This window comes from Condylostylus longicornis, unplaced genomic scaffold (genome assembly GCF_029603195.1).
Source record: "Condylostylus longicornis isolate FDR11 unplaced genomic scaffold, ASM2960319v2 ptg000004l, whole genome shotgun sequence".
Lineage (NCBI taxonomy): Eukaryota > Metazoa > Arthropoda > Insecta > Diptera > Dolichopodidae > Condylostylus > Condylostylus longicornis.
In genome coordinates this window covers 20,501,191-20,529,061 of record NW_026577973.1, presented here as the reverse complement: position 1 = coordinate 20,529,061, position 27,871 = coordinate 20,501,191, and the positions used below count along the sequence as shown (strand labels likewise).

At 26.2% G+C, this 27,871-nt stretch overlaps 4 protein-coding genes across 4 annotated transcripts in view; 2 read left to right on the top strand and 2 right to left on the bottom strand.

Annotated features, from left to right (window-relative positions):
- Positions 1 to 1,009: 1,009 nt before the first annotated feature.
- On the top strand, positions 1,010 to 3,960 carry LOC129608372 (vacuolar protein sorting-associated protein 51 homolog). Its single transcript, XM_055519859.1, has 8 exons — positions 1,010 to 1,250; positions 1,324 to 2,072; positions 2,130 to 2,638; positions 2,697 to 2,824; positions 2,877 to 3,023; positions 3,083 to 3,169; positions 3,230 to 3,624; positions 3,683 to 3,960. The coding sequence occupies exons 1-8, from the start codon at positions 1,170 to 1,172 to the stop codon at positions 3,786 to 3,788; spliced, it is 2,202 nt and encodes a 733-aa protein (XP_055375834.1). The 5' UTR covers positions 1,010 to 1,169; the 3' UTR covers positions 3,789 to 3,960.
- Positions 3,961 to 4,492: 532 nt separating this feature from the next.
- Positions 4,493 to 5,629, bottom strand: LOC129608381 (BAG domain-containing protein Samui-like). Its single transcript, XM_055519868.1, has one exon. The coding sequence runs from the start codon at positions 5,429 to 5,431 to the stop codon at positions 4,664 to 4,666; it is 768 nt and encodes a 255-aa protein (XP_055375843.1). The 5' UTR covers positions 5,432 to 5,629; the 3' UTR covers positions 4,493 to 4,663.
- Positions 5,630 to 14,723: 9,094 nt separating this feature from the next.
- The window catches only part of LOC129612084 (muscle-specific protein 20-like), a 31,467-nt gene continuing 18,319 nt past the window's right edge, over positions 14,724 to 27,871 (top strand). Inside the window, exon 1 of the mRNA XM_055525577.1 lies at positions 14,724 to 14,945. Coding sequence (XP_055381552.1) covers positions 14,916 to 14,945 — 30 coding nt within the window. The 5' untranslated portion in view covers positions 14,724 to 14,915. The remainder of the gene's footprint in view (positions 14,946 to 27,871) is intronic.
- On the bottom strand, positions 23,163 to 27,759 carry LOC129612079 (circadian clock-controlled protein daywake-like). Its single transcript, XM_055525564.1, has 6 exons — positions 27,493 to 27,759; positions 24,314 to 24,406; positions 24,082 to 24,235; positions 23,830 to 23,963; positions 23,554 to 23,703; positions 23,163 to 23,479 (listed from the first exon to the last, which is right to left on the bottom strand). The coding sequence occupies exons 1-6, from the start codon at positions 27,581 to 27,583 to the stop codon at positions 23,298 to 23,300; spliced, it is 804 nt and encodes a 267-aa protein (XP_055381539.1). The 5' UTR covers positions 27,584 to 27,759; the 3' UTR covers positions 23,163 to 23,297.

Here is a 27,871-nt window from a genome sequence, read left to right as displayed (position 1 = left end):
CAAATATGTAGCTTTATAACCGAACTGGGTTATTTTTTAATTTTTGTCTCATGAAGAAATATACTAAAAACTTTTCCCCCTGAATAAAAAAGTCCTAATTTTTAATCGCAAATGTCATTAAAATTATAACAATTATGAAAATATGATTTTTATAATCCGGATCTTCAAGATATTGAAAAACCTGAAACTAATAAAAAAAAGGAAAAATTTATCTGAGAAGCATATATGAAAACTCTAATGATTCGTTGAATAACATCAAACAATCGTTGCTTAGATCATGCATTGAACATATCGCCAAAAGGCGCAATAAACGTCATGACAAGCACAAAATAATTTAACACTAACAATATACAAAGCATCAGACAGTGAGAAAGTAAGAACAATACTAGAAAAAGCGATAAAAAAGTAATTAAATTAATAAAAGTAGAACAAGAAAAAAGCAATATAACGGTAAATTTAAATTACAAATAAGCCTAGATTCCACATTTCTCCTATAACCACTGGAATGATAGCTTTGTATCATTATTACCACACCTAAGTTTTATTACATCAATTCTAACATAAATCCGTTTTGTAAACGTGCCATAATGGGCCCGACACAAACTGCTGGATGTCAGTGACAACTTCTTCAATAACAACTCTTTTAATGACACTGCAAATCAATCCACACCAACCTAGCCTCATAAGACGGCTCAGACATAAAAGGATTAAACTAGCCGAAACTGCACAAAGCAAATCGCAAAAATTTCCTGAATAAATTAAATACATACAAGAAACATCCACCATCACATGATAGCGCCCAACGTTTTAGAACGAAAAAATAAACTTTTCTTTTTCTCTTGTAAAGCATGTTTGAAAAGTACTTTTCAGATTTGAAAGATAAATTCGAATTATCGCTATATATTTTTAATTGATTGCTGTCAGTATTTTCAATAAATTTTAATAACAACTGGCAGCTTTGCACAACCTTCTTGAATTCTTATTTTTTATTCGGTTCTTTCACTGACGTTGAACTATATGAAATGCATAACTCAAATTTTATATGTAAGTACATGTCTAGTATGCACTGCATGTTTCTAAATAACAAAAAGCTACTAGAAATCGTAATCATTGAAATCATTGTTAAAAGTGTTTTAAGATTAAAAAAATTGAGAGAAAAATTTTTTTAAATGGAGGAGCAAAATATTAATCCGTATAATATGGATGGAACTGATTTTGACTCAGAAAAATATTTAGAAAAATTGTTAAAGGTAAATCAAACAACGTTGATTTCAACAAGATGAGCTTTTAATACCTATCTTATTTGTTTTATTTATTTTTAAGGAATGTAGTTTAAAAGAAATAATGGATACAGAAGCACTTATTGTAAAAGACACACAAACCTTACACAGCGAAATGCAAACTTTAGTGTATGAGAATTATAATAAATTTATATCTGCTACAGATACAATACGAAAAATGAAAAATGATTTCAAAAAAATGGAAGTGGATATGAAACTTTTAAAAGAAAAAATGAACGCAATAACAACTTTTAGTGGACAAATTACAAATACCCTTGAAGGGTCACGCAGTCAATTGGTTAAGTTATCCGAGAAACATTCTTTGTTAAAACGTCTTCAATTTTTGTCTTCCCTTCCGTCAAAACTTGAGAGTTTAATAGAGAATGGCAAATATGCTCAAGCTGTTCAAGATTATAAACATGCTCAGAAGGTATTCCAGCAATATGGGCAACAACCTTCGTTTCGAGGTATACAAAATGAAGGCGACAGTATTATGGAAAATTTAAAACAAAAACTAAGGACAGACTTCCAGCGCGGTTCTTCAGCACAATCACTGACAGAGACTGGGGAGATTTTGTTACAGTTAAATGAAAATCCGTGTGAGCTTGCATCGGAAATGCTTCAATGTGCGACGAAAAGATTACATGAACAAATTATAATGCTGCAAGATCAAACAGATTTGGACATGATTGAATTTGTGGACTTAGGAATAGAAAGTTTTTTAAATGATATGACTCTAGTTGTAACTGCCTTCTACGATATGTTTTTGAATAAGGATATCGAAAATGAAAGGTAAAAAGAGAATGTAATAAGTAATTTAAATGTTATTTAATTTCTTAAAATCTTCAGAGACGACTTTAAGGAAACAGCCATGAAAGACTTAAATTCATTTATGAACAAAAACATAGATAAATACTTATCCTTAGTTCAAGACAGGGTTGAGTCTGAAACTGATTTTGGCAATACAGAGCTTATGCTTCGGGGCTTAGATAGATTGCATAGACGGCTCTTAGCTATGCGAAATATAGCAGGATTTGGTGTTGAACTCAATAGATCTGCGATTGATATAATTGTGAGCGCTGCACAGCATATTTGTCAATCCCATTCTAAAACTTTAAAAGATCACTTTACAGACAATTTAAGCTCTGTGCGTTTATCATTAGTTTCAGCAAAAACTGATAATTGTGTTTCAAATTTAAATGAACTTATAACGTCACTATACATTTCAACTATTGAAAAAGTTAAGGGGGTATTGCAAGATTTGCATATATTTTTGAAAACAAATTGGTCATTTAATATCAAGGCTGATTTGAAAGGAAGTTTGTGTGTTGAAGGAATAAGGGAAAATTTATTGATAGGTTTCTTATTGAATGGAAATTCTTTAAATAATTTTCAAAATAACATTTTGTATTTCAGATTTTTTGAGGTACATTTCGAAAACGATGAACTCTTTTAGTGACTTAAATTCAACTAGTCCTCCCAGTCTTCTCTTGGTTCTTTCGAAAACATGTACAGAAATGGAACAAAACGGAGTTCATATACTTGTAAATAAATTAAAAAAGAATTGAAAAAATTTTATGATGTTTACTGTTTTAGATATCTTTGGTTGATGAGCTTTATGATATAGATTCTGAGCTTAGCACAACATTGTCGCATGAAACCGAAGTAATAGGAGAAATGCGGGAAGTTGCCCAAAATTTACTAGATTCTTACGTGCGTGTTCAAGGAATAAATATATCGCAGGTAGCTCACAACATTAAATACATAATAAAATTTAAGTAATGCACGATTTTAAATAATAGATGCTACGCAAAAGTATTGAGACCCGTGATTGGTTAAATTGTCTCGAACCAAGAACAGTACGTGCTGTAATGAAAAGAGTAGTGGAAGTAAGTAATTGCTATTAATTTTTTTCATTTATAATTTAAAGGATTAATTTTATTCCTCAGGAACTAACTGCTATTGAGAATGTTGTTGCAAATTTATATGAGTCTGGGAATTTAGGAATATCAGCTCCAAGCAGTGATTCTAGTAGAAAAACACATTTTAGTAATTTAACAAATTCTAAACAGCAATACCGTTCCAATTGGTCTAATTATAGCTCTTCTCAATTGGATTCTAGCTATGTTTCTAATATTCACAAATTGTTTTCCGAACGAATTGAAATTTTTACTTCAGTAGAGTTTTCTAAAGTTTCAATTATAACTGGAATCATAAAAATAAGTTTAAAAACATTTTTGGAATGTGTTCGATTAAAAACTTTTAGTAAATTTGGTCTACAACAAATTCAGGTTGATACACATTTCTTACAAATGAATTTGTGGCGGTTTGTTTCTGATGAAAAGTAATAATTTTTTTTTATATAACATACCCAAACTTTAAGTTATTTGAAATTATTTTAGTTTAGTCAATTTTTTACTGGATGAAATTCTTGGATCTACGGTTTACCGTTGCTTAGAACCGGTTTTAATGGAACCAAATGCGGTTGAAATAATTTGCGAGCGTTAAAATTGAGTTAAACTTAGTTAACGAAGTCGAATATAATTATTAGATGTCTCGTAACCGGATATATATGAATATTTTTTGAGTCAGTTAGCAAACTCATTGCAATCATTTTGCAAAACTTTTTTAAAATTTTAAAGCTTTATACAATAATAATATATATTCTTTAATAAATAAAACTAAGAATTTTTTCAATTTTTTATTTTTACTTCCATATGTTTAAATTAATAATTTAATAAATTATTTAATTCAATATATTATTATGCTAAGAGTAATTAATAATTAACGAAAGTAATTCATTATTGTGGATAAATTTGTAGATTTATATTATATGTATATATTTAACGCAAAATTTATGTTGGACGATTCAGTATTATTTAAAAGTAATAAAATGAGAATAAAATAAAAAAGAAAAAAATTTCAAATTAAAGATTCTACTTAGATATATTGATACCACGCTTATTATAGTTAAATTTAATTAGGAAATTGCTATTGCAGAATAAAACATAAGATCACCGTGCTGAGTGCATTTTAGAACATTTTTTGTATAATATTTTCGAAAAGTATAAGACAATTTCCCAATTAAATTATAATATAAATCAGTTCTTACATATTATATTACATTTAAATAAAGTGAAACAAGTGATTTTTAGGTAAAAATTTCTAATTTAGAAATTGATTGACATTTCACTAAAAAGTAAAATAATCTTACTAAGCCTCTCTTAGTTGTTTAGATATAAAAATAATAATTTCATTATTTACCATGATAAGCAGCTAATTTATTTTAATTTAAAAACTTTGACTATTATCCATTTTTCTTAATTTATGAGGTAATTTCATCAATAAAATATACCTGTTTTGTGTATATTTTATTGATGAAATTACGTTTCCGCTGTTTTAGGTTCAGTAGCACTAGCACCTGCTTTAGTTTCCAATGCGGTAATACATTTATTAATACAATTTATTACCTCTTTTCTAGCTGCTTTAATGTTATCTTTTCCATCTGTGTCGATCGTATCCAATTTTAGAAGATTTTGAGTTAACATCTCATCCAAGTAAACATATTCCTTACTTTCTTTTGTTCCCTCAAAAGCTTCAACTTTTTCCATAAGATGTATTATCTCTTTTTGAATCAGTTGAATTTTGGTTATTGGATCCTGTGGACATGGCGATGGACTCTTGCGTATCTCTTCGTCTTGAGAAATATTATGTCGCTGCTGCTGGGTATGTTTGTGTTGGCTTTGTTTTGAAGCTGAATGTTGTACATGTATAGGAATGTTCCTTGCAGTAGCTGGAGATGCTGAGCGTCTCCCTGCATCGAAATTCGGAATAACTTTAACAGGAATGTCTTTAACTCGACTAAAAATAGAAGATGACGGTCGTGGTATTTCAGGAGTGGAGCCAGTTGGTTTTGGTGCTCCACCAAAAGACGCACCTAAATCAACATTATTCATTAATGGTTCATCACGACCTTCAACATAAATCGGAATTTGTCTCACATTTTGTTGAGGTCGTGATTTCTGTTCTTGCACATTTTCTTTCTCCGGTTGCCCGTCCTGGAAGTTTACTTTACTTTCTTTGGTATCACAATTCACATTACTAAAATCACTGGCATTCACATTTCCATTTGCGACATCATTTTTAGACATGGTTCTGAATTCAAAAATGTTCTTTTGAATTCAATGTATCTAAACCTTTTAAATGTACTTTTTTCATAAACTTTATTTCCTATTTTTCAAAAATCTTTTTAATTAATTAAAATTTTACATTTGGTCATCGATTTCTCCGACTTATTTCGGAATAATTTTGAAGTAAAACACGACGTACATAAAAATTTCTCGACTTTTTTAATGTCAGTTGTCAAATCAATTTCGTTGACATTTGTTGGTCCAGCTATACACCAGCTAATTTTTACGAGGGTATTTTCAATCCAAAAAGACGATTTAAAATAAATATACGACATATATTTTAAAATTCGAATGAACTCTAAAAAAACTGAGAGTAAGCCGGATGAAAATAGGGTAATTTCTATTATCTGCCATCAGACAAACTCTGATGTCAACCAAAGTTTTCTTTATCAGCAAATTTTGTCTTTTATATATACAGAAATTAATTTTCATTATTTACTACGCTTGATGTCAAACAAGATTTACATCATCAGATTCAGGTTAAATCTTAGATTTTGCCATATATTTTTACCTACTTATTTGAAAACAGAAAAAAGTGTTGTTTCATTCAAAATAATTTCAAGTTTTGTTTGTCAAAATTTATGTAAATTCACCTGCGGCTGAAAAAAAACTTTCCCATTTATCCCAATTTTAAGTTAATCGTATAATATAAAATAAAAGGGAGTTTTTTCATACACCAAAAAAAAAATCTTCAATTTTATTTTCAACAAAATGATGATCTTTTCAGGCTTATCCGATTATATAAGGTGAATTTAAGTTGGGAGTCAAATTTATATTTTTCTATGTACTCGTATTAATTGAAGGCTCATTGGCACCTTTTAGTTTACATTTTTCTTAAATGCTGTTTACAACACCTAAAACAAAATTTACGATTTAATCTAAGTTTGATGAAAAACGTATATGAAAACCCTAGTGACCTATTATGTAGTGTTACTTTCGCTAACCTATTTTCGCGTTTTCAATCTTGACACTATGTAAATATCGCAAATTTTCGTATGTGAAAATAGCAAAAGTGGTACTACTGAATACTTCTTTCGCATATTTTCATTTACTTGTTTGTGCAAAAATTAACAATAATCGCTTTTTTAAAAAATTAACAATACTCGCCTCTTTCATATTAACAATACCGCCTCGGATACTATTAATATTATGGAGGGGGGTGGTCAGGTCGATGTTATTTTAACAGATGCTAGTAGTAAGGTCTCTATTCTGCTCTGCATATTTGTCTTGTAGATTTTATCAGGTTTCTTTCCGTTTTGCTCTGTTTGATGTCAACTGTGCCGGGTCGGCTGTTCTGTGGAGTAGCCATTTGGGTCTCATAATTTTTTTAGTTGCGACCAACGACGCTTTTGGTTCTGTTGTGGGTTCCGCGCTTTATAATTTTGCAGATGACTCCAAGATTGTGAGGACGGTTTGGTCAGAGGTTGATTGTCTAGAGTTGCAGAGCGATTTGGATTGTTTTTGAGACTGGTATCAGGTCCCAAAAATGGCTTGGAACTTAACATTGTTAAGTGTCGGGTCATGAGTTTTTCGCGGAGGAGGGAGTCTTCTGTTGTCCGCCATGATTCTGTTGCCCGCCATGTCACTAGAATGTTGCGTTCTGTTAATTCTGATTATTTGGCATTTGATTCTGCTATTAGTAAGTATACTCTTAGATCTAGCCTTTGGTCTAACTTAAATTTGTAGTAATATTTTCGTTTCTCCTTGTCTTTCTCTCTCGTCTTTATTTATCTATATTATCTATTTTTTGTTATTATTATTTTCAAGTTGTGCTCGTCATTTTATTTTACTTGCCCTTTTGCTCTTCCCTCTTTTTTCCTACATATTCCCCTCTTTTTCCCTCCCATTTCTTTAAATGATGACGTTGTTGCTTGATAACTGATAGTTGCATAGTTGCGACTAAATGATGTTTTTATTTGCGCCTGTAGGCGACATGCTTAATGCCTTGATCTAAGCAATGGATGTCTGATATTAATATACATACGTTACATTTAAATGTATGAGTATTTTAAAATAATTCAAATGTTTACTTTGAAAAAACTGTCAGAAATGTCAAAAACAAAAAATTTTGGAAAATGCTGCCAGATTTAATATATTGCGATGCAATTTCGTTACATAGTACCAAACCACTTGTGAATTGCAAAGCAACTTACGCAAATTTGTGACTGTCGCATTTTTACACACATATTTAGTACGCCACCTGATACATATTGGGCTAAAATTATCTGATGGTACTTACGTCAGAATTTAATAATTTCAATATGAAAATCATAGCCCAAATAAATATCAGCTGATCATTGTTCCAAACTTTCACAAAAAATTTATTGTCAGCATTATGTTACTTTCGAATAAGCTAACAGTACAACTCATGAAATAAGAGTAATTTCTATTACTTACTACTTAAATATTCGACGAAATCTACAAGGTACCTGCGACATCAACTATCTCGCAAGTTTTGATGTGTGCGCAATGAGGGTGTTACTGTCTGTTTGAAATAGACACTCGCAGAAAGCATATTATTTTCAAAACCACTTGTATAATAAACCTGCATCATTATCATTGAGAGAAATGACCTCGCTGTAACGTTGATGATCTAAAATGGAAGTAATGAAACTGATCCACGTGGTGGCTATCGAAAACAAAGATCCGGATTTTATATTGGTCTCATTTCCCTGCTGTTTTGTTTTTTCTAATTCAGGCGGTCTTTTAGCTCGGAGTGATAGTAGTATTTTGGTTGCTGTTAGCGTCAAGAAGTTTGATTGATCTTTTGATCCACCACCAGTGGTTCCATTCGTCTTGTAGATGTTATCCTATTTCTTACTGCTGATGGTTTTGGTTTCTTTTGTCGAGCCGTTGCTAGCACTTTAATTTTTGTATTGTTTTGTATATTAATTAATATTTGGTGGCCATTGGGAAAAGGTGGCCATTGGAATGTGCATTTTGGAAACACTACATTAAAGCATGGGAATTGATGCACCCAGATAAGTGGAAATAGTTGCATATCCTTATTTATATGTAATAAACTGTATTCTGGTTTGGCTATATAGTAGAAGCCTGTAATAAACAGTGTTTCGCAATCTAATATCCATGAACATAACGAAGATTTTGTAGTAGATATTTCGGAAATAAACCATATATTTAAACAAGTTACCTATATAATTTTAAAGATCTGTTAGCTAAATAACAGTCCAATTGTTGTTAATATCACCTCTGTACGGTGATTGAAATGAGTTATATAAAATGCAATTAATTTTCGCTTCCATGTAGTGAAATGTTATCAAGATCTATGCCGAGGTCATCAACAGAATCCCAGTGAGTTAATTACAAGAGAAAAGATGGCCGTAGTAATTGTGGAGTTTGACCTCAGTTCCTTCTCGGATTTTAATTATATTAAACAACACAGCGAATACACTTTTAACAAACACTAAAGACCTTCATTCTTTATTGTTTGATTAATGTCTTTATATCTAACAAGTCCCAATACTCAATTTTTTTTACGAAATATTACGAATTTTTGGCTTCGTTCCTGTTTTTTTCTTTAAATGCTACTGAATACTGATCGTGTCATATTTCTTATTATTTTTTTCTTTCTTTTACGTAAAAAAGAGTTTAATATTTTAAAAAATCTCAGGATATTATACACATTTTTTAAAAAGCTTCCCGTTTAAATTCTATTGCACGAAAAAGAAAGAAAGGCAGGAGGAAAGAAAAAATGAAAAAAAAAATTGAAATTCATATTTCAGTATGGTTTCAAATGTTAATGAGGAAGGATGTATGATTTTTCATGCACATTTTGTATTTCCCAATAAGGTAAGTTGAGTAGTGTCGGCTAACAAAAATGTTAATAAAAGTAATATAGGTTGACACATTTCAACAATTTGAATTATCTCATTTCGGTTATTTATACGTTACTTATAAAATTGTTTCAAATAATTTCAGTTAGTTTTTAAGTTATTAAAAATAAATATGTATGTACCTAATTCCAATCAATTTTTTTTTGAATAATTATTTTAAAACTATTTCAAACATGTTATATTGAGTGCTTCAAAAATTTTGTTGTGCACTTCTTTCATATTTTATTAGCAGGTAAACAAGAGCAATCTATTTATAAAATGGCCCTGCCTGTGTATGAGTCTTAAAAGTAAACGCACACGGACAAAAATTTACATCAGTACCTACTACCTGTCATTGTACAATCGTAGTTTTTGAGTCATTTGCTACTCGTAAGATACTATTTATTTCAAAAATAAAAAAGATATTCGAATCCGGTCATAAAATATATTATTGTCTTTTTCAAAACCTTTTAAATATTTTTTTACTCAGGTAATATATTAAGTTTTAAAAATTTTTCTCACAAATAGAGGTAAAATTTAGAAGTGTATATAAAATTTGTATTTAAAAAATAATATTTGATTGTATTTTAGATATTATTTTCTAATTCCCTCTAAAAATTTTTTCTATACTACGTATTTATATCAATATTTAATAATTATCTTTCATTAATTATATTTTCAACTTGACACCAAAGTTACTTCCCATATCTTGAGTTAACTTACCCTATGAGAGAAAAAAGCTGGTCACTTAAAAATAATGAAATGCTTTCAGTAACATATAAAACGTTGAAGGCGAAGGTTGTGGTTGTTGTTTTTTCGCTATTTCAAGAAATTTAAAATAATTATGAATGAAAATATTAATATATATTTTTGATTTTTCAAATATATTTTCTAAATTTTACCTGCTTTATAATAAGTGTGAATTTATTTTAATATTTCTTCTCAAAAAATAGCCATTTTGTTTTAAAAAAACCCATATAAAATAAGGTCGTGCTTTCAAGTTTCTCTCTGAGCATTGGGACTTATTAGATATAAAGACATTAGTTTGATTAATAGTTCTTAATATATGTATATAATAGGTCTGTTTGGTATAAGAAAGCTTTTAAAAACTTTTAAAAATCTTACAGCTGTCGAAACATATGTTTTTCTTGGTTATGTCAAAAGGTTTCATTTTTCAAAAAAAAGTTTTCATCAAGAATAACATTTTTTTCAAAATTTTTTAATTAAAAATTAAATAAACAAAATGATTTCAGAAATTGTTTTTTTTTAAGTTTCACACTTTTATGTTATAACCCAAAACCAAAGTTTTCGATTTTTGGTATAACCAAAAAATATTTGTTCATATTTGATAAACACCTTGAAATTTGATGTTTATCCTTTATTTATAAAGTTTTTAAAAGTTTTTTCAAGTTTTCTATCTGCTTTATTTTTTTTTTAAGTAAAATTTTTTTTTCTTTTTGAGAGAAATTTCGTCATTGTTTCTCTTTTTAAAGTTTTGCAAGTTTTATTCCAGACAAACCTATTATGTAAAAATAAATTAAATATGTAAAAATAACCGTCACAAATATAAAATAATTTAATAAAATGCAATATAAAGTTACATGCGTTATAAAAAAACAAACAAATACACAATCATGCTATGTTCACAATGGTAATGAATCGTGTACATAATTGTGATATATTCACAATCGCATTATTTAACATAATACCATATATATACGAGTATCTATCAGGCCACCAAGCTGAGATTATTCTCCGAAATTTTGATTCGGAGAAACTGATGAATTAAAAAACAATTCTTAATGTTTTATGTTTTCGAAGCATGCCGATTGAAATATTTTTTTATTTTTTTTTTGTGAAATTTTTGAGTATTCTTTATGAATCTCATTTTATTTAGTATAGTTTTAAAAGCCATCTAGATTATAATTATTATATTTTTGCTTTTTTCTTCAATTTATTTTTAATTTTTATTTCTTATTCAAAAATTTTACTCTGCAATTCAGTAACCTTCCATTTAGAAGACAAGAAAGGTTTTCTGTGCTAAAAATTAAAATTTTTTTAAACGCATTTTTCAGGTGTAATTTACCAACCGATTTATTTGAAATTTAAATTTTAAATTTCAAAAAATATGTTGAATCAGTAGAGCCAAAAATATTGACCAATTTCCTTCACACAAATAAATCCAAAAATAAATTTGGAATTTATTGTTAATTTGTTGTCTGGGCTTGATAGATATGTATGTATATATATAGCATTAATTTAACAGTACATTTGTTTGACATTTCATTTGAATTGATCAATTCAATGAAAAATATTTCATTGTTCAGTGAAATATTTTTGTGGTTAATACTCTTATGGTCGAAATACTTTTTATTATTTCATATAAGATATTTAAATAAATTGGGGTCAATTGAAATCAATGGTTTGTAATGTAACACTTTTCAATTCAACAATAGAAAATACTGCTTTTAAGAATGAACAATGTGTGCAATCTTTGAAATAAAATACAAAAAAATTGAAGGAAGCGCTAACATAATGCTCGAATTTAAGAGTTAATTGCGTGAAATGAGAAAGCTTTTTGCATTTATAGAAATTTGGAAAAGGTTGCAGTTTAAGAAATATAAGGTGCCAAAAATTCAAATTTTACAAACTTCAAGAGACGAAAACTTAAGAGGGGGTGAGGGTGGGGAAAAATCTTCATCTAACGAAATGAACTACATATGTATTTATTAGTGTCTAAAGGCTACTAAAATTTCAGACTCCTGCAATCTGAGGTCTAGAGGAAAAATTACATACATATATCAAAAATTTGGAAAAAGGAATTTTATATAACTGTTAATTTTAACCGCCATTTTGTTTTTCTAAAATTTAAATATGATGTGCCGCGGTAGAAGAAGGCAGCCACTACTTTTCTCTGTTTGCAAAATTTCAAAAAAATGCTTACGATTTCTCTGCAATTAATACTTAAGGAATGGCATTTTTGGAGAGCTATGATTTTTAGAAGGGGAGGGGGGTATAGGTAAAAATTTTCTACGAAAATAAGTTTCTATTAAATTTCTATGTACATATGTATATATGAAGTTTGAGTTTTCTACCTTCATATGGGTGTAGCAGTTTTGTAAAAGTGTCCACAGACAGGCTGAAACTAGTAAGCATTTTTTTTTAATTTTTTGGAAACGTGCTAAAAACTATCTAAACTCTCATGTGTAGATAGTTTTGTAACTATTTATAAAACTGTGTTAAATGTACGCAAATATAAATACATAGCTGATATATACTCGTATCTAATGTACAATTTGGTTTAAAATTACCAAGCATAGTAAATAAATACGTATAAACATACCTACCTCTATTTATACATATATGTATATATCTACATATTGTGTTTGCAAGTAGGTACGCACATATATTGACACATATTGTGCATATATTATTCCAAAATTTAACAAAATTAATAACAAAAAAATTTAAAAAAAATATTCCAAGGTCTGCCAATATTTGATTCAGGATAAATTTATTCTTAGGTGTTTAATTGCAATCAAAATTATTTTTCAAAACAGATCAAGAATGTTTTCAGTTAGTTAGTATAATTAAATCAGGACATCTTATTTAACAATCTAATCGTGTATTTAACTCACTTTCAAATCAGAATTCTCCATTTTTCTAATGGATATTTAATTTTTCCAATAAGATTACTCATTTTTTTAAGTTGGACAAAGTGAATAAATTTCGTATACATTTTGTGAAAAAAGAAGATATACAGTACCGAGTAATTTTTCTCACTCGAAAATTACATAATACAAATATATAATAGTTATTCACTTTCTTCTCACTTTCCCGTTAAATTAGCGAGATAAACGATCAGGCCCTAAAATGATCTCTAATTAATGAATTCTGGCTTTTAGAACATACATAATTATACATACATTGTTTTAAAGGAATTTGTATCTTGTTTCATGAATCTATTTATAGATTCTATAATTATCTATATTTTATATTGGCTTATATTTATATTCCTTAAAAAATAATCTAGCTTGTAAAATAAACTAATAATATTTCGATTTCGAAAAAAATTTAGTATATTTTTCGCAATGTTTTATTAAGCGTTTGTTTTATTTTTATGCGTTATTCCAATAAGATTCCATTTTTCATTATTGATTTCCATTTTTCACATTTTACCTTTTTATATATTCTTCAAAAGTTTAATTTTAAAACTAAAAAGTTTAAAAAGCGCCATATTTTTATAAAAAAGGCTTCCATACTGAAAAGTTTTTATAGTCTTTATTCTTGATTGTAGTAAAAAAAATATACATATAAAAATATTTAAAAAAATAATTTGAGTTTTACAGACAAGGAGTTTATTATTAAATTCTAAATTTCTCATTTCAATAATGTTATCTTGTACAAAATATCATTGTTTCAAGTTTTATAAAATTATGATGCATAAGAGTATTGGAATAGTATTCTCTTTTTAGGGCAAAACAAAACAGCGGTTCTTCTTTTCTTTTTCGTAAAACTTTTAGACTTGCAAAAGTCACTTACTATAATTTTTACGAAGTTTTTAAGGTTGTTTCTATTGTTACATTACAACGAAATTCTAAATTTCTTTTGCTATGTATAATCTGTTAGTGTTTTTTCAAATTTTATTTATACATACTCGTATCTAGACATTCTCATAGATTTATTTACAAAGTACGCACTTTATATTTAAATTAAGAAATTATTTTAATAAAATTATTATTTCACTTTATTAAAAAAAGTCGGATCTTCTTCATAATAATAGTATTATAAATCGGTGTATCATTGCTCCAATTCATATGTATGTAAATATATTTTGTTATACGCTTACCTACATACGTAATATAAATATAATATATATAATCAAAGATACAGGTACAAGAATAGCCTTGAAAATTATTCTGATTATCGTTTTTCTTTTCACGTCAGGAAAAAATAAGATCAATGTTTATGGAATGAAAATTATTTTTGTGAAAATTTTTAAGCATTTATTACTCATCAAATACGTTTTGCCTGTAAAACTATGTATGTATGTATATACGAGTATGTATACTCTTTATAAAAACATACATGTATGTACGTTATATACATAATGTGCATAATGTGTATGAAGAAATTTATCGAATATGAGAAAAAAAAATTTCGTAATAAAACCAAATTTTTTTTTCGGTATTATATATGTGTGTATATACATATCTTTTTAAACATATATTTTAATATAAAATATTATATATCTATATTGTAATATATTTATGTACCTGGACCAAAATACATATAAAATATGGATGATTTGGAAATGAAATAACTTTTGTTATACATACTTTAAAAAAAAATAAAATTAAAATTCTTTTCATTGAAGAATAAAAAAATGAAATATTAATATAAAAGCGTTGTATTAGCTAGATTACAGGTATTTCGTTTTCAACTCTCAAAGCTAAATCAACCAAAATAAAAACATAGTGTTGCATATTTAAAAAGTGATCTCTTCATAAAATAAATAAATTTAATTAAATTAAATTAAAAAAAGAAATTAAACAAAATATAACTAATATTGTATCGATTGTTATTTTTTAATTAAAAAATTCAAAATAAAGATGCCAGGTCCAGGACGTCCAGTATGGCAGGTTAGTACTTCATATAACGGTAAACTTGGTAATGGTAATATTGTAATTTGTAATGTGCAAATCTAGAATAAATTTCATGTTTTCGTCCAAATGACTCTAAAATTAATATTTAGTGCAAAAATAAAAACTTATTTAGAAAAATAAAAACCAAAAATTATTTGAATGTCCTTCAAAATATTTTTAATTTCAAAGTTGTTTATTTAAAAAAAAAATATATATATATTTGTATATATACGAATGTATATAGTATCTACATATATAAAAAGTTTCCATATGATTCACTTAAAGTTCATTAACAAGTGTAGTTGATTGAAAAGATTTTGCCACTCGTAGGTGTAGAAAACAATTTGAATGGGAAAATTTGTTTACACAAATATTTTACTAATAAGAAGACTTGATGTATGTATGTTGAAAATTAATAGCGAGAGTTTGACTATGTCAACGGTAAATGGTTTTTTAATTATTTATTAGAAAGAAAATTATAATTTTAATAAATTATTTAAAATAAGTACATTGTCATTGCGGTATTTCTCCAAATATATCAAAATGTATTACGATTTCTCACAACTGAAGTGTAAAAAACATTTGAACTCGATGAATACAAAATTGAAATTCTAATGTTTCGCTTAAAAACTAATATTGCAAAGATGTAAATTAAAAAGGAATATGGAGAATATGGAAGTTTTTAATGTAACTGTTGCTTTGATTCAGTTACAAAATATAGAGATGGTCTTCGAAACATTGTAGGCTTATATATATTCCAAAATCATCATATCATTGTTGTCTTTAAAAAAAATGAAATAGTGTGTCGTGTAAATTTAATTTAAATTATACCAAAAGTTTATTAAAATTCAAGATGCAAGATTTTTATTTGTAAACACGCAATATTATATTTCTGATAATTTATTTTTGACTTGTTTGATAAATCTAAACTGCAAAATCTGGAAAAGTGCATGTTCGAAAATGATAACTGTACTTTAAGTTTAATATTTATTTCTTGTAATTCCATATTAATTTTTATGTATATAAGAACTCGGAAGAGAATATTTTCAATTTATGGAAAACATTCTCAAATTCAAACTGAAACAATTCAAACTGCTCACAATGTTATGATAATGGTTTCATTTGCCATATACTTCATTATGTTATGCGTTTGTTATACATATATGTATATATATTTACTCTATATAGATTTTCCAGGAAAACAACTTGAAAATTATAATTAGAAGTCGTTGATTTGATTATTTTCCAAAATAAATAACTAACAATAAAAATTTTTAAATATTATTCATACGATAACCACGCATTTTTTGCCTGAGTTTTTAATAATTTGAAGCTTCTAAGTCGTTCAAGTGTGACTGACGTATGATTAAGTGCTAATGAAACTAAAAATATCTTTTTAAAAAAAGAATAAAGAAAATTTAATCATAATAATTCTTAATATTTACAAAATGTTTCTTTATGTGTGTATACATAAATTTTTAATTATGTGAAATGTAAAAATTTGTACTCAATATAAAGCAGCGATCCCACACATGTATGATTTTTTGGCATTTGAAGTTTGAGTTTCAATTTCACATTTTTCAATGTATTTTTCATTTTTAAATGTATTTTTCATTTTTAAATGTAATGTTCATTTTTAAATATACAGTTAACTATGCATTTGGTTAACGCATTACTAAAAAAACGTAAATCATTTTTGTTTTTAACTGATATTTTGCATACTTTTGGGGGAAATCACATGTAATTTTTTTTTAACTGCATAATAGGTATCAATATAAAAATTACTTATTCAATATACCAACTATATGTGATTATTATTAAATGTAGCTAACCAAAAATTAATTTTAAAAATAACAGCACCTTCAAAACAAAACTTTCCATCAGAAAATTCCCATAAGTTTTGATTTTGTATAAATGAAAATTTTGTATTTTTGTATGACTTTCTACTGCGAAATAAGGTTCGCTAGAAAAATTTTTGGAAGATTTGGTTTATAAAGACCCACTCGAATTATATAAAAAAACAAATTGAAAATAAAACGTCAACAACATTTTAGAAAACTTAAATTTAATTATAATAATCCAAAGAAACAAAAATAAAAATTATGATTATATTAAATTTTAACCACTTTTCTTTAAATCTGATGGTTTCGGGATGTCGGTTACAATAAAATCAGCTGGAACAAAATGGAAAATTTTTTTCATTATATCTAATAAAATATCCTCAATTGTTTTAGCAACAACTGGTTTTAATGCATCCGAAGCTGGTCGCCAATTTTGATTTAAATAAAGATTTGTACTATCCTCTAAATAATAAAGAGAATAATATAAAAATTATTAAAATATATGAATATATGTGAATAAGCAATTTCATATATACCTAAAGACTTGATTCCATCAAATAAATTATCTAAATGTAATCTCAGGCCACTAATATCATAATCGACATGAGTTGATGTTACATTATAAAAAACATGACCACCTTTTTCATATAATTTAGTTTTTGTTTTGAGAATGACGCTCATATTTGCTATAAAACAGTAATTTAAATTATAATTATGTACAATAGTTTGTTATAAATATATTTTAATTTAAATAATATTAAAAAATACTGGCTTCAATCCATAATTTCCCATGTCCTCTTAATGGTATTATTAAAATTCTTCCATTTAAATCGTAATTTCCATCTAATCTCATTTTTGGTAAAATGAATTTGGTTTTCCAGCTAAAATCTGTTGAATTTACCCTAAAGATAGACATTTTTAGAAATTTTATATTCAATTTTTAATTTTTTCCATTCAATTTTTTATACGAAAAATAAATTATATAATTACCGACTTTCTAATACTTTGACATTTTTAAAACCTTTAATTGAAACCTTTACCAAAGAAGCATTAACATTTACAGGACCAGCACCTTGAAAAATTCTTAATTTATTAATTTTCATAGGATCAATAGCAGGCATATTTTCAAGTCCATCGATCCCTACATTTAACGAAAGTATAATAATTTTTACATTAGAATTTGAATTAGTATATGCATAATTTTTAAATACCTGTAATTAATTTACCAAATAGTTCTTGTACTGTTTTTGTTGAGCATTTTGTGAATTCGGGATCGGAAAATTGACATGCTTGTATATCATCAGCTAAAATTTAAATTTTCATTAATATTTTAGTTTATAAAAAAGTTCAATTCAAATTATTTCACAATAATTAAATGGTGTAAGTGCCATGTTTTTTGTTTAATGTATGTTCCTGTATAAAAATACGAAATTTGTAAGCTACTTTTTTTAAATTTTTGAAAGAATTCTGGCATTTGTCATATAGCTGTTTTCTCATTAATGTTATTCATGAATCACATAATTTTTTCGAAAAGAAAAAATTTGTAAGTTTGATAAATTTTATAAAATATTTTATTTTCACCAAAAAAAATTCATTAAATGTTAATTTTTTTAAGTACGTTTGACCATTTGCAGGCTGGTCTTTTGAGTGCACACATGCTCCACTTTTGTCCAATAATATTTTAAAAATGAAATCGTTTGTAAATTATCTAATTAGTTTAATTTCAACTCTCAAGAGCGAATGCAAAAAATTTGAGAATATAAGAAACTGTAAGTGTAATATAAGAAACTGTAAGCAAATTTAAGGACAAGAGACAAAAGTACATGCGTGCACTCAATATCTCTAAAAAATAAGTGTATACTCAAAAGACTAGCAATCATATATGCGCATTTCAACTTATGTGCATACATTATAATAATGAAGTGATCATTTGCTATTCCGTTTGTAATGTTTACAACATATGGCCCAAGTTTTTGATCTTTAAAAACGTGGCCCATAATCTTTAATTTTCAAACTTTTAGTAGTAAGTAAGATAGTAATAATAACTAGGAAGTAGTAATAGTTAGTAAGATTTTAATTTAATTTCAACTTTTCACGAAATAGGTGCAACAGATCACGATAAACCAATTAATAACTATATATACTATAGCTATGTATTGTACTTAATTTTTTTATATAAAAATTTTCCCAGCAATATAAAATTATACATATTAAGGATTGTTATGAACTTAAAAAATATTCAGATCTAGTATGTACAAGAATGTTGATTAATTAAATTAGTTAAATTACAAATAAACATGGTATTAGCACAACTTAATACCCCATTTTTATATATTTTTTAAATATTTAATATTTGACCCACTTTAACTTTTATCCATAATTATATGAATATTCATGTAGAATGAAATTTAGCATACATATGTATATACATAATTAAATACAATGGATGCTTAATACGCTATTTATAACTAAAAATTAAATATTTTTTGTATTTTATATACAACTTGTCTATATTCCCACAAATCTTAAATAAAATATGACAAGAAGTAATAAAAACAAACATAAGAAAAAATTACTGATTATTTCGCAATATCAAAACATATTTTTTTCCATATGCAATTGAATTTTTTCATTATGCAATTGAATTACTGGACTTAACATAAAAGCAACACATGTACCGTTATTGCCACTATCGCAGTAATATACTAGGTACAAGCGTTACTATAAACAAACTGCATTTAACAACTTATATTTCTATGTGCTTTTATGTCACAAAATGTTTTTTTTTATTTTCATTGTTTATGTGTTTTTCCTTCTATTCAAGTTTTCTACTTTACTCTTATACTCTTGTACTTACGTTTTTCAGTCATAAAATCACTGGTTATGCCATCATGCGGTAGAAGTAAAAATATTATTATAAAAGTTATGCCGAAACGAAACATAAAAACAAAACTACAAATATAGATCAGTCGGATCCTTACGAAATATTTTGAAACAAATGCACGTTTATAAAATATTAGAGTGCCACAGAAAAAAAAAATCAAATAAAAAATGCAAAAACAAGTCGTAGAAAATTTTTTACTCTCCTTTTCAGTTCAATATGGAAAATTTTTGTAAGAAGAATTTTGCATAACAAATAAACTCAAAATTAATTAAAATCCAAATTTAAAACCTATTCAAATTAAATCGATTATATATTATTTTGCTTTTTATAGTAAAATTTATTTGTTAAATTGCATAAATTAAATAAAATAATTATAAATTCTGATTGAATTCAAATAATACGTACGCGTACTTTTTATCTTTGTAAGGTTTAATTTCGGTGTTGAACTGAAAAGTCTCAAAATTTTACTTGCACTTTTATAACTTTTTTTTTCTAATAACGATGTTGGGTTTTTTTTTCTTTTCATTTTTCATTTCTGAAAAAGCAAATTGTAATTTAAAATGAGAAAAATTAAAGTTTGTAACATTTTCTCAAAAGTATTTTTTATTAAGTTTGTATGTATATAAGAAAAGCTTCAAATTTTCTTAACTTTCTTATTAAATACTCGTATATATGCAAAAATGATTTACATTTTTGCATACATATTTAATTATATATACATATACATGTATGTGCATATATTTATATACATTTTCTTCTTTTTTCTGCCTAATTTTGCTGGTATGATATGAGCTAATAGTATGAGTCTTTTGAAATTTGGATAATTTCTGTAATTGCATAAATGATTTTAAAGAAAAACTTTTTATATCAAGAGATATCAGTAATGTAGTCAATTCAAAATTGATAAATACTGCAGCGAGAAAAAAACGTGCTTTTATATTTTTTTTTTGCAAAACTGACAATATTGTATTGATTACATACTACTTCTGAACCATTCCTACTCGTAAAAAGGTATAAACGTTTTTTTGGCATAGAAATCATATTAAATAGGAGTACAAACTAACTTATAAATTTAAGCATTGAGAATTACAAAATGTTATCTAACAAAACAAATGTACGTAACTACTCCTTTATTGACGCCCTCATAAAGATAATTTAGATGTATTATATTTATAGTTTCACAAAAATGTTAGACGCAGAGTTTAGTTAGGTTTTTGGTAGTAGTTTTTTTGTTTTAAAATAGTCGTTTTGCCCTTAAACATCTTAAAATACCGTTTCTAAAAGCGATTTTTTACATTTAAATTACTTTCATACGACACCGAAATATGTATATTAAATTATTGCATACATTTCGGATGATCAAAAAACCCTTTGACAAAAACAAAAAAATCAATTGAAAAAAACGTAAACATAATGGTCGAATTCGGGGGTTAAGTAAATGATTAATGATAAGTATTTAATATATTTTTGGATGGCATGGCACTTCCTATTAACTTTTTGTTTTTAAAGAAACTGAGAAAGGGTTGCAGTTTCAGAAATAAAAGGCGCCGAAAATTCAAATAACTGCTAATTTTAAATACAATTTTGTCATTTTAATGTTTAACTATTCTGTATCGTAATATGTCGTAATATTACGATACAGCATAATTGAATAGAGTAATATGTTGTAATATCGTAATTCAACTATGTATCATACAGAACGAAGAAGCATATGTTATATTTGACTGTACTGCATGATGGTTTAGGATACAAGTCGCTAATCTTCTGCGTTTGGTAGTTTCGGTACAATAAATGGTCAAAAATGGAATTTTAGGATTTTGAAGGACTGCAACTTTTAAAATGGGGACATAGATTCTACAGAAATAAGTTTGTAGCCAAGATGTATTTGTGTATCTAGAGAATCTAGAGGTTTTGTAAACACAGTAAAACTACAAAGTAAAACAACAGTAATTAGACAAAGAGTAAAATAAATTTTTTTTTTGAATTTTCTTTTTGAGAAGTGCTAAAAATTGACATTTTTCTTCCATTTTTAAGCTTTCATTTATTCTTGGTTTCAGTGATTGTTGCCATTGTATGAGAGTTTTTCCTGCTTTTAGATACTCGTATAGATAGAGTTTCTCTTTTTTTTTGTACATTAAATGTGAGAGAATATGTATAAAAAAATTAAAAAAAAGCAAAAAGACACAAAATATGAAAAATAAAAAACTGTTGTGCAGAATTAAGTAAATTACGTGCAGTTTTTCAAATACATACTTTCATTGCAAAACTATGTTAAGTTTTACAAGATTACTTTGTTATTTTCATTACTATTATTAGTTTACTAGTAAAGGAAAAGACATAGACATGCGTTTTTTCTACTTGTTAGGAAAAAAATATGTGAATAACGATTTGTAACAAAATTGAATAGTGTTGTGATTGTTTACGCTTCATTTCTATTCAACAATATGATTTCTTATATGTATATACATACATATACATTTAACATTAAATTAATTGTTTACACAAATTGGCGTACCGAAATTAAAAGAATCTTAATGAACAAATTTATAAATGTAAATATGTACAGAAATGTGGGATAAACTATAAGTATGCATTGTAAGTATTATATAGAGCATAATTTATTTAATAATTTATTTTAAGTAAAAACTTTACACGTGTTGGAAAAAGTTCTTCTCCGTCTGTTCGGGGTTCTAAAACTTTTATATCTTTTACAAAAAAAATTTGTGTAAAAATAGATTTTTGCTAAGAACGGGATAAAACTGAGGTACGATATATAGATATCATGAATCGGTTTCGGGCATCAAAAATGGGTAAAATTTTTGTTTGGAACTAATTGTCAAAACTAAACGGTTTCCGAGATACAGGGATTTTAACGAATTTTCACGAAATATTTACTTGCTTAAGCTTTTTTTCTTATAACTTCCCTTCCGAAAAAGATAAACTCTTCAAATTAACAGTTTCTGAAAGGGCTATTAAAGAGCTTGAAAGCAATAAATTACACGATTTTGTAAAAAACCTGATTTTGTATTTTATGTACTTTCGGAATACCATGTATTCGAATTTTGGAAAAACACCAATTTTTTCCATTTTGTATTTTTTTATTTTTTTTATCCCTACAATTTTTCGTGAAAGTTTCAGAAACTTTAAAGTTTTTTTATTACAGAATTTTGGCCATTTTCATAAGCTTTAATTCAAGTCCTCTAGTTATAAAAAATTTTTTACAGACAAAATTTGTCACCATTTTCAAATTTTATTTATTATAAGTGCTGTAAAAACCTTGAGTGGAAAGAATATTTAAATTTTGGATATCATTATTTGGATAAAAATTGCATTAGTTTATATGCATGTATAATCTGGTAACTTTTTTTTTCAACGGGCTGTAGCTCGAAAAAGTAGTTCTGCTCCTCCCCAACAGAATACAATTTCTTTCTTGAAATTGATCATAGAATCATCCCTGAAATTATTTGACGAACAATGTAAAACCAGGTGTCATGTAACAATATCCTGTATTTACATTATGAACAAAAATATTTACTAATTATACTATAAGACTACAAATACTACATATTTTACAATTAGGTAATCATTAATCACATTAAAAAAAAATTAGTTTTTTTTTAGATTTTAGTTCCCATACAATTCCTTTGGTGTTGGAATGTCTGAGACAAAAAATTGAGCTGGTATATAGTGAAATATTTTTTGTAGCATATCCAATAAAACATCTTGAATGGCCTGAGTAAGAACTGGCCTTAGTGCTTCAGCTAGCATCATCCAATTTTCATTGAAAAATAAGTTTGTACTCTCCTCTGGAAAATTAATTTGAAAGTAAATTATTTTTTAAATTTTTCTTCTATATTAAATTACTCAATCAGCTTTATACCTAAATCTTTATTTCCGCCAAACAAATTTGTAAAATATGACTGGAAACCATTTAAATTATAATCGATTTTTGTATCGGTAACATTATAAAATGTGAATCCACCTTTTTCATATAACTTGGTTTTTGTGTACAAAACGACATTTAAGTCAGCTAAATTTTTTTGCAAAAAATTAATTAAAAACATATTGCCTTCTTGCATTGTTTTTTCGAATTTTTTACAAAAGTGTTAAAAGTATTCTAATAAAAAAGTTGTTAAGTTGGTCAGTTAATACTTACATATATGTAAAATCATTTTCCCATTTCCATTCAATGGTATTAATAAAATACGTCCTTGTAAGCCGTAGTCACTTTCTATTTTCATCTTAGGTAACAATAATGTAGTTTTCCATGAAAAATCTTTAGAACTTACTCTATTTAATATAATCAAAAATATTTGTTCGATAAATTATTATTTTGTTAAAAGTAAATTAAATTTTGTCAAAAGCTAATTATTTGAAAGTTAAGTTAAAAAATAGTTATGTGCATTACTTGCTCTCTTTGACAATAATTTTGGTTAATCCATACAATTTCAGTTTTGATAAATCAACATTTATATTAACAGCTTCCGAATTTCCTTGTGCAATTCTGATTTTATTTAATGTAAACGGTTCAAAGCTCTTTATAGCTGTAAACCCTGGTATACCTAATATATGTATATATATTAATATAATTAAATAAAATGTTTATAATGATTTTATATTAAAAAAACCTTTAATCTAACCATTTTCAATATTATTGAAAAGTCCTTGTATACTTTCAGTTGAACATTTTGTAAACTGGGGCTTCTTGATTTCACATGATTTTAAAAAATCAGCTGGTAAATAAAAGAAGAAGAATAGAAAAAATAAAAATATATTTTAATTTAATTAAAATTTTGACTTTCTGTAATATAAATCAAAAGAAAAAATTTTAAAATTTAAGATCTGTACGATCTTAATTAATGACTTATTTTTTTATTTATTTATAGAACATTATATAATAAATTATAATAATATTATAATGGCCGAGCATAAATTATTTTTTCAAAAATTCAAAAAATAAAATTACTTCTTATATAATTTTCAAATTCATTATTATCCCGTATTATTTCTTAATAATAATCATTCATTAAAATAAGACCTTATAATCGTTCTGAACAACTCATAAATTTTCTATAGTTTATAATCATAAATCTTTGCGCAAATAACTTGATGACATCAAATTATTATTAAAAATATCTGATTTATACAAGCAATTACACAATAATTTTTAAATTAGAGTTGTTTATACAAAAACCCTTGTTCTTTAAATAATCTATAAAAAATGTTTAATTAAATTACAAATCTATAAAAATTAAATAACAGCATTTTTATATTTTGTTTTCATAAAAAGCACACACTTTCATTTGGGTTTGTGCGATAAAAACATCATTATAATTAAAAGTTCAATTAAATATCACAATTTTATTTCTTAAACGGATAGTAAAATTTTTAATAGATTTATTTTATTAAAAATAATTGTGAAGGCAAGTGTCTCTCCAAGTAGTATACTTCCCTATTGTCATGGCGAAAGACTGAGTTTTTATAGCTATTTTGTGAAAGAAAATAGCTATATAAGACTACAAGTAAAAGAAGCGAATTTCTCATTAAAGCATACTGTTAAAAGCGTAAATTCATTCTCTTTATTCTAGTCTAATTAGCGTTTCAAATCTCAAAAATCATAAGCAAATCCTTCATTTTTAGCCCTTTTCAAAATAATTTTTTGAAAACAGTGCTTTTTAGTTCACTCTCTCCGTTCGTCCCCGAGCCCGTTTCCAAATTTTTTTCATCTCGATTCCCTCTCAAATTATTGCCTCCCGAAATTTGTAAATTTTGAATTTGCAGTACCTTATATTCCCGAAACTGAAAGCTTTTCCAAATTTCTATAAATGCAGAAAGCTGACGGTAAATGCCATACCATCAAAAAATATAATTATTTATCTCACGTAATTAATCTTTGACTCCGGCCATTACGTTAACGAATTTTTAAATTTTTTTTTAACTCATCTTAAATATATGTAATCATTTGAAAGGTTTTGATATATGAATGAAAGTAATTTAAATTGCAATAATAGGTTTTAAGAGGAGTATTTTCACTTGTTCAAGGGAAAAGTGCTACTTTACAAGCTATTCCTGAATTTTCTCATTTTTTTCTTTTTCATGAATTATTGATATTTTTAAATTAATACTGCATAATATTAATTAAAAAAAAAATTAGGTCAAAACTTCAATGTACCACAAAAATTAATTTATTTGCTAGTACTCAAAACTTTTAATTTCGAAATATTTCAATATTGTTGTTAAGGTGCAAATTATACTGCGATGTCAAAAAATGGTATTGTAATTATTATAAGTATTGTTTAAGTAAAAATTGTTTAAAAATTTTAGTTAAGTTTAAAGCTGAAAAGCACTAGTAATATTTTAATTAAAATGTGATTTTAACACACTTTTTGTATCGGTAGCTTCACATTTGCTTAATCTGTATTAAGTAATTAATGTTGCACAATATTTTATAACATGTACAATATACATACATACGTTGTTTGTTAATTATTTATTTAGAAGTATGTTATTCCAATACTAAATTTATTCCACATATTCACACTCTTTTGAAGTGGACAATATTGTACACCGAACTTTATTAATTTTAAATATCTTGAATATGTAATTTTACAGTTTAAGACTACGATGAAATCATGTTGAAATTTATGCACTAGCTAGCATATCGGATAAGTATACTAGATTGATACTAGTTTTTAACTTTGAACTTGAACATGAGATAAAAATAAAGATAAAATAACGCGATTTTTAAAAGGAAAATAAAAAGAAAGAAAAAAAAAATAAACAAAGAAGGTGATAATACCAGTTTTGTGTTTTTCTTAAGTCCCATAGCAGCCGAGCATTCTTAATTTCAACAGAATATAATCATTTAGAAAATATTGAAAAATAACAAGAAATAGAATTTGTTAATAAAAACAAGCATTTAAAAACTGGTTCATTTTATTTTATTTGAAAATTTGCGAATAAAAATTAGAATAATTTTTAAGAATTAAAAAAAATTGCAAATAAAGTAAATCGAAACAATTTTCTCAAAATAAAATACTTTAGAGATTTAAGAATCTTTTTTTCGAAAACTTGAATGTCATGGAGAAGTTTTCAAAAATATGCCGCAAAACATATGTTAGAAGGACACCCGATCTACGACCGCCCTCTTGCTAATTTGCAATACCGATCTTGCGAATTTCAAATCTCAATATAGCTACTTCAATTCTCAAATAAGCGAGTCAACAACAGACGTAAACCGTACACATAAGTAAACGAAGGCCGGTTGCACAAGCTTTAATAAATGATTCTGACTGTAATAATATACATAATAATATTCATATATTTCACAGGGGTGGTAACTAGTCGCTAATTTGTGTTACATGCGAGGAATATAAAAATACGAAATTCCCGTATATTCTGGCATATGTAATGTATATATTTATGTACATAATATGTAAATATATATATTATATATAATTATATTGTCAACTATAATTAAATTATCATCTAATAGAATTACATATAACACATTAGATTATTTAATTATCCTTAAGTAGTTTCGGTTAAACTAAATATTTATAAATGTTTTCAATTATTTAATTGAAATTAATTAATAACAATTACACGGATACCAAGTATGATTTGTTAATCGTAGGAGAATTTAATTATAACAATTCATTTTAGAAATTTATAAAAAGAAAGATGTTGAAAAATATATAAACAAAATTTTAATTTATAATTGATTACGAGTACTACTTTAAATTCTAAACTCTCTACAATAAAATTTACATTTTCGACACCTTAAACATCGAAAGATATTAAAATATTTTAAACTTACGTTTTTCACTTAAAAAATCTGCGGCTACAATAATTTTTATTAAATAAATCTCAAAAATAAATAATAGAATTAAAAAATTTGTTTTTAACATTCTGATATACACAATTATTTAAGCTCCTGATTACAATATATAAATTTACAAAATAATTAAAATTCAATACAAATTATCAAAAAGTCCGATTAATTTAAAAAATTTAATTTTTTTTTCTCTTATCATTCGCGTTTAACCGATTACGATTTAAAAACTTCTGTTCTTAATGTCTTCAAGACGAACGACTTTTATCATTTAAATATTTTTTAATTCTATCATGATGTTATACAAGTTTTATGTTTAGTTTTTTAATAATTACTTTAAAAAAACAGAGAGCTTTTTATTATT